This window comes from Cebus imitator, unplaced genomic scaffold (genome assembly GCF_001604975.1).
Source record: "Cebus imitator isolate Cc_AM_T3 unplaced genomic scaffold, Cebus_imitator-1.0 Scaffold704, whole genome shotgun sequence".
NCBI lineage: Eukaryota > Metazoa > Chordata > Mammalia > Primates > Cebidae > Cebus > Cebus imitator.
The window spans coordinates 151,413-158,606 of NW_016108019.1; the positions used below are offsets into that span (position 1 = coordinate 151,413).

General features: G+C 41.7%; 1 protein-coding gene across 8 annotated transcripts in view; it reads left to right on the forward strand.

Annotated features, from left to right (window-relative positions):
* Positions 1-7,194, forward strand: part of WASHC2C (WASH complex subunit 2C) — a 65,673-nt gene that overhangs the window by 14,268 nt on the left and 44,211 nt on the right. For all 8 annotated transcript variants that reach the window (XM_017518774.2, XM_017518777.2, XM_017518782.2 and 5 more), the window contains exons 6-8: positions 2,263-2,356; positions 3,351-3,412; positions 4,642-4,689. In XM_017518774.2, the coding sequence (XP_017374263.1) occupies positions 2,263-2,356; positions 3,351-3,412; positions 4,642-4,689 (204 nt within the window). The remainder of the gene's footprint in view (positions 1-2,262; positions 2,357-3,350; positions 3,413-4,641; positions 4,690-7,194) is intronic.

Here is a 7,194-nt window from a genome sequence, read left to right on the forward strand (position 1 = left end):
GCAATAGGACATGCCCACTGGTTACTTTATTATTTTTTTTTTTGAGGCGGAGTCTCGTTGTGTCACCCAGGCTGGAGGACAGTGGTGCAATCACGGCTCGCTGCAGTCTCTGCCTCATGATTCAAGTGATTCTCTTGCCTCAGCCTCTTGAGTAGCTGGGATTATAGGCACCCATCACTACGCCCAGCTAATTTTTGTATTTTTAATAGATACAGCGGCGGTTGCGGGGGGGTTCACCATGTTGGCCAGGCTGATCTTAAATTCCTGACCTCAGGTGGTCCACCCGCCTCAGCCTCCGAAAGTGCTGGGATTACAGACGTCAGCCACTGCATCTGGCCTGAACCACCAGACTCTTCTAGTCATTCTTTCGCTTCACATTTCTCTTCCAGTTTGAGCTTTGCAGTGTCACACCGAAGTGAGGCAGATTGTTTGGCACTGAGTAGCCCACTTGCTGCGTGGCTTTTCACTGTATGCCTTTAAAAGTCAGCTGTGGACTCTGGGAAATGTATTTCCTGGGCCACACTTGATACTTCCAAGACACACAGCGCTTTCTCTTTTTTTTCCCCTGACAGAAAAAGCTGTGAAGGTACACTTTTCTTTTATAGGAGGATTTGGGAATGTCTCTGAGTCAGTGAGAATTAGTCCAAATTCACGCTGTGTTTGCTTTAAACGCCATTGGTTGCTGTGACATCATTGAAGCTTTACATTAACCCTCCCAATCTTTCTGTTCTTGTATGAAACATCAGAATTATTCTCCCCTGCTCCAGGGTCCTTTGACAAGGAAGAGTTATTATTGTCAAAGGGCAATGCCTTACAGGGGACAGGGCAGCTTTTCCTCCACCAGTGGAGGTAGGAGGCTGTCCAAGCGTGGGGCACTTTCTTGATTCTACTTTTTTTTTTGAGACAGAGTTTTGCTCTTGTTGCCCAGGCTGGAGTGCAGTGGCATAATCTTGGCTTACTGCAGCTTCTGTCTCCTGGGTTCAAGCGATTCTCCCGCCTCAGCCTTCTGAGTAGCTAGGATTACAGACATGCACCATGACACCTGGCTAATTTTTGTATTTTTAGTAGAGACAGGGTTTCACCATGGTGACCAGACTGGTCTTGAACTCCTGACCTCAAGTGATCCACCCACCCCAGCATCCCAAAGTGCTGGGATTACAGGCATGAGCCACTGCACCTGGCCTAATCTATTTTTGTATTTAAAAACTATATATTTTCACTCATTAGTACTGCCTTAAAGAGGACAGCTCGCCAGAAGGTTCAGTTTCTTTCCTTTGTCCTCCTCTTGGACCTTATACTAGGAGGTTGCACCCTTTTTTCTGTTTGCTTGCTGCTGATAAACTTTTAGTAGGCTTTTGCCATTTTTGTTAAATTTTGTTAATCCGGCTTTTGGAGAGGGAGATTGTGTGTGATTCAGCTTTATCTTGCCATCTTTTTTTTTTTTTTTTTTTTTTTNGATGGAGTTTCACAATTGTTGCCCAGGCTAGAGTGCGAAAGATCTTGGCTCACTGCAACCTCCACTTCCTGGGCTTAAGTGATTCTCATACCTCAGCCTCCTAAGTAGCTGGGACTACAGGGGCGCGCCACCATGCCTGGCTAATTTTTTTGTATTTTTAGTAGAGACGGGGTTTCACCATGTTGGCCAAGCTGTTCTCAAACTCCTGACTTCAGGTGATCCATCCGCCGTGGCCTCCCAAAGTTCTGGGATTACAGGCATGAGCCATGGCGCCTGGCCTTATCTTGGCATTTCTACTTAGGATTTGACTTTTTAAAAAATCAGTGAAAAAAAGAAGTTTTTGGCTGGGTGCAATGGCTCATGCCTGTGATCCCAGCACTTTGGGAGGCTGAGGCGGGCGGATCACAAGGTCAGGAAACCATCCTGGCTAACATGGTGAAACCCCGTCTCTACTAAAAATACAAAAAAATTAGCCGAGTGTGGTGGCAGGCTCCTGTATTCCCAGCTGCTCAGGAGGCCGAAGCAGAAGAATCGCTTGAACCCGGGAGGGGGAGGTTGCAGTGAGCTGCAATTGTGCCACTGCACTCCAGCCTGGGTGACAGAGTGAGACTGTCAAAAAAAAAAAAAAAAAAAAAAGAAAAGAATTTTTTTTTTATTTTTAACTTTTAGTCCTGCTGTGTTTCTTATTCTCCTCCTTTGTTATGTAGCTTGTTTCGGGTAGTCAGATGGACCAGGGTGTCAGGTGGCACGTGTAAGTTTGTTTTCAACCGAAATATTTGACGGCTTATTCCTTTCGTGATGTACAGGATTTGTACATTGATCGTCCTTTACCGTATCTCATTGGGTCAAAGCTGTTCATGGAGCAAGAAGATGTAGGTCTTGGAGAGCTGTCCAGTGAAGGTACGGTTCTTTATCAAATAATTTTGTTAGTTTTAACATTTCTTTTTTTATTTTAAAATAATTTCAGACTTTAAAGTTTTAAGATTAAAAGAACTCACATATATCCTGCACTTGGGTTTACCAGTTAACATTTCACCACATTTGTTTTATTGTTCTCTACATGTACATAATATTTTGTCTTGACCCTATTTGGGAGACATAATATTCATGCCATTACTTCTAAATGTTTCTGTATGTGTTTTCTTTCTTTTTTTTTTCTTTGAGCCAGTCTAATTCTTGTCACCCACGCTGGAGTACAGTGGCGCAATCTTGGCTCACTGCAACCTCCACCTCCTGGGTTCAAGCAATTCTCCTACCTCAGCCTCCTGAGTAGCTGGGATTACAGGCACCCACCACCATACCTGGCTAACTTTTGTATTTTTAGTAGAGACGGGGCTTTACTACGTTGGCCAGGTTGGTCTCAAACTCCTGATCTCAGGTGACCCTCTGTGTGTGTTTTCTAAGAACAAGGACATCTCTTGTATAACTGTGGTAGAATTACAAAAGCCAGGACATTATCTATTATCCAATCTGCTATGTTCGCATTTTGCCATTTGTCCCAGTGGCACCCTTTACAGTCTCTCTCTCTTGTTTTCTGGTCTAGGACTCTATCCAGGGCCAGTTACCACATTTAGTTGTGAAATCTCCAGTTATCTTTTAGTCTGAGGCTGTTTCTCAGCCTTTCTTTGCTTTTTATGACCTTGACATCTGTAAAGAGTACAAGCCAGTTTATTTTTCTTTGTAATGAATAATTTTTTTGAGGAGAGATTAAGACTACATAAATATCCAATTCCTTACCATAATGAAAACACTTTTAATTCCAGTAAATGCGTATAGATGGTTTTATCAAGATCTCTGTGATGCTATTGTATGGTGGTTTGTGATTTTGAGAAGGAGCTAAGGACATTTTCTTGTGAATATTTGGTGTGGTGACCCTTATCTCTCTTCTCAACAGAAGGCTCTGTAGGCAGTGATCGTGGCAGTATTGTGGACAGTGAGGAAGAGAAAGAAGAAGAGGTAAGGGCTGTTTGGTGTGACCAGGTCACGGTAGGCAGCAAGCTTAAGATGGGCCTAGCAGGCTAAGTAAATAACAACTGTGAATTTGTAATCTGTTTCCATAAAGCTTTTAACAGTGATAGAAGCCACATTTTGAGTTATTTTAACCTAGGGTTAGATTTCCTTTTTGCCTTATGTACAATAATCAGGAAAGCTGCTATAATCTGTTTCACTATTATGCTACCTCCCACCTTGACACCAAATTCCTCCTTCACCCAATATATTTTTGAGAAGGACATCTTAGATGTTTTGGTGGAATCTCTGCCTGGGATATAGTCTTGAGTATATTCTGTCTTTGAATAATTCTAAGGAAAAAAATTACATACATTTAGAACTTTCATCAACTATAAAATGTAGAGCAGGATATGCTGAAGCAACCACTTACATTCTGTTATGCTGCTGCTTCTAGCGCCTTCATATCCACAGATCATAATCTCACTTACTAGTCTGGAGTTTGAGTCTGTGGGCCTTCACCACAGTTGAATCTGCAGTTGTTCTTTAGATGGGATATTCATTATTGCAAGGGACACAGCCATGATGAAGGAAGAGTCCTTGAGTATGGGATTCCCGAAAGGAGACAGTGTTGTATGTTTGCTTTTCTCTTCTCATTGGTCCTCCTTTCTACACTTCCCTCCCCTGCCCTTCTTCCAGCCATATAAAGAAAAACCTGGTAGCTGGAAATAAGCTTTCTTAAGTAACTATTAGCTGGATCCCTCACTTTTAGCCATGGATGTAGGTCTTTACTAAGTTGCTGGTAGCAAATACTAATGTTCCCTTCTTAGGCCTAATGAAGTAGTTGTCCTGTCAAGAGGAACTAGAGACAGTGTAGTCCAAAATGTAAAATAATACAAACTGACTTTTGATAATTTAGTTAGTTAAATGTGCAATTCTTACTTTAAATCCAAAGGCAGGAGTTGAAAGTGCAGGTGATGTGAGCAAATTGTTAGAGGCATTTAAGTGAGCCACAACAATAGCATGTTAACTGGAACAATCCTTGACAATATTGCCAGCTGTCCCGCTTATCTGTACCTTAATACTAAGGTGACCAGTAGTCAGTACAAAGTCAGTGTCAGAGCTTTTTCTCCACTTGACATGGAATCAGCCTGGCCCAGAGACTTAGACCTGAAATCATTTCTGTGCCTGGAAGTAAAGCCTGTTTAACAACAAAACCTTTTTTTTCCCCTCCGAAGGAGTCAGACGAAGACTTTGCCAATCATAGTGACAATGATCAAAACCGGGTAAGGCTCATGTATTGAAATGACTTTGTTTTTACATTTTAATTGAAGCATAGTATGTATATTAAAATTACTTTTGAATGATTTATAAATGAGGATTTTTTCAGTATACAACTTATTTTCCTTTAGGCATTTCATGTATTTAGGCTAGTTCCTTTGTATATTTTTTCCCAGTTTTCCTTTATAGTTTATCTTCATTTTTCTTAGAAAACAAAGAAGAAAAAAACAAATTGGAAAATAGAGCCTCTAAGGCCGGGCGCGGTGGCTCACGCCTATAATCCCAGCGCTTTGGGAGGCCGAGGCGGGCGGATCACGAGGTCAAGAGATCGAGACCATCCTGGTCAACATGGTGAAACCCTGTCTCTACTAAAAATACAAAAATTAGCTGGGCATGGTGGCGCGCGCCTGTAGTCTCAGCTACTCAGAAGGCTGAGGCAGGAGAATTGCTTGAACCCTGGAGGCGGAGGTTGCAGTGAGCTGAGATCGTGCCACTGCACTCCGGCATGGGTAACAATAGCGAAACTCCGTCTCAAAAAATAAAGAAAGAAAATAGAGCCTCTAAAAGAAGACTCAGTTACCCAAACTGAACTGCTTTGCATGAGTCCCTCTTCTGAGTCCCCCTCTCCTGTGTACCCTCTCCTGTTTTAAAACTGGAGACAAGCTAGTAGTGACATTAATGAATATTCACAAGATGAAAACTTCTGACCCTACTGTCTTAGTACAGTTATCTTAATTTTTGAATATCTGTCTAAGGGCATGTTCTTTTCATAGTATGCATATTTTATTTTCTGCCCTTTTATGTTAACATTTCATAAATGTTTCCTTATTTTATTTCATTTTTTGAAATGGAGGTTTGCTTTTTTCGGCCAGGCTGGAGTGCAGTGGCGCGATCTCAGCTCACTGCAACTTCTGCCTCCAGGATTCAAGCAATTTTCCTGCCTCAGCCTCCTGAGTAGCTGGAATTACAGGCGCCCACCACCATGCCGTCTAATTTTTTTGTATTTTTATTAGAGATGGGGTTTTACCATGTTGGCCAGGCTGGTCTCGAACTCCTGATCTCAGATGATCCACCCACCTCGGCCTCCCAAAGTGCCGGGATTACAGACATGAGTCGCCACACCCAGCCTCCTTATTTAAAAAAGTCTTTGCGGTTTGCTTCGTATAGCCTTTGCTATATACTTTTAAACGTACTAAATATGATACTGTCATAGTCTCTAAATGTATAAGGGAAAGAGTTTTATTTTTGATGTAATAATGTATTCAATATTTTCTTTTCTTTTTTTGAGACAGAGTCTGACTCTGTTGCCCAGGCTGGAGTAGAGTGGTGTGATCTTGGCTCACTGCAGCCTCCGCCTCCAGGGTTCAAACCATTCTTATGCCTCAGCCTCCCTGAGTAGCTGAGACTACAGGTGTATGTCACCATGCCCGGCTAATTTTTTGTATTTTTAGTAGAGATGGGGTCTCCCCATGTTTCCTAGGCTAGTCTTGTACTCCTGAGCTCAGACAATCCACCCACCTCAGCCTCCCAGAGTACTGAGATTACAGGTGTGAGCCCCATGCCCAGCCAATATTTTCATACATAGAAATCCTTTGCTTCTGTAAACTGTTTCTTCAGAATAAAGTGGTATAGAATTATTAACATAACTCTTAATGTCTGGTGTACCTTCTAAATTACAGATTATGCATGTTGATTTTCCTGCAATCTCATCACTGGGATGATGATTTAAATTTTTTTTGCTAAAAATTTGCATTTAAATTTCTTAATTGGGAAATATTTTTTTCACAAAAATGTTTATAAATAAAGGATTTTGCATTTTCTGGTTGGTACTTTATTTTCCTGGCTGTATTCGTAAATGTGGTTGGTCTTTATAATTTTAATAATCAGTCTTTATTCATAGGATATTTGTTTCTAAAAATCTTCATAGCAAACAATTTTTCTCTTTTTTTGAAACTGAGTCTCGCTCTGTCCCCCAGGCTAAAGTGCAGTGGCACGATCTTGGCTCGCTGCAACTTCTACCTTCTGGGTTTAAGTGATTCTCATGCCTCAGACTCCCAAGTATTTGGGATTATAAGCATGCGCCACCATGCCCAGCTAGTTTTTATATTTTTAGTGGAGATGGGGTTTCACTACGTTGGCCAGGCCGATCTTGAACTCCTGACCTCAGGTGATTGCCTGCCTCGGCCTCCCAAAGTGCTGGGATTACAGGTGTGAGCCACCATGCCTGGCCACAAACAGTTTTTCTTTCTTTCTTTCCTTTCTTTCCTTTCTTTCCTTCCTTTCCTTCCTTTCCTTCCTTTCCTTCCTTTCCTTCCCTTCCTTCCCTCCCTCCCTTCCTTCCTTCCTTCCTTTCCTTTCTTTTTCTTTCTTCCTTTCTTTCTTTCCTTTCTTACTTTCTTTCCTTCCTTCCTTCCTTCCTTCTTTCTTTCTTTCCTTCTTCTTTCTCTTTCTTTCTTTCTTTTTCCTTTTTCTTTCTTCTTCCTTCCTTCCTTCCTCTTTTCTTTTCCCTT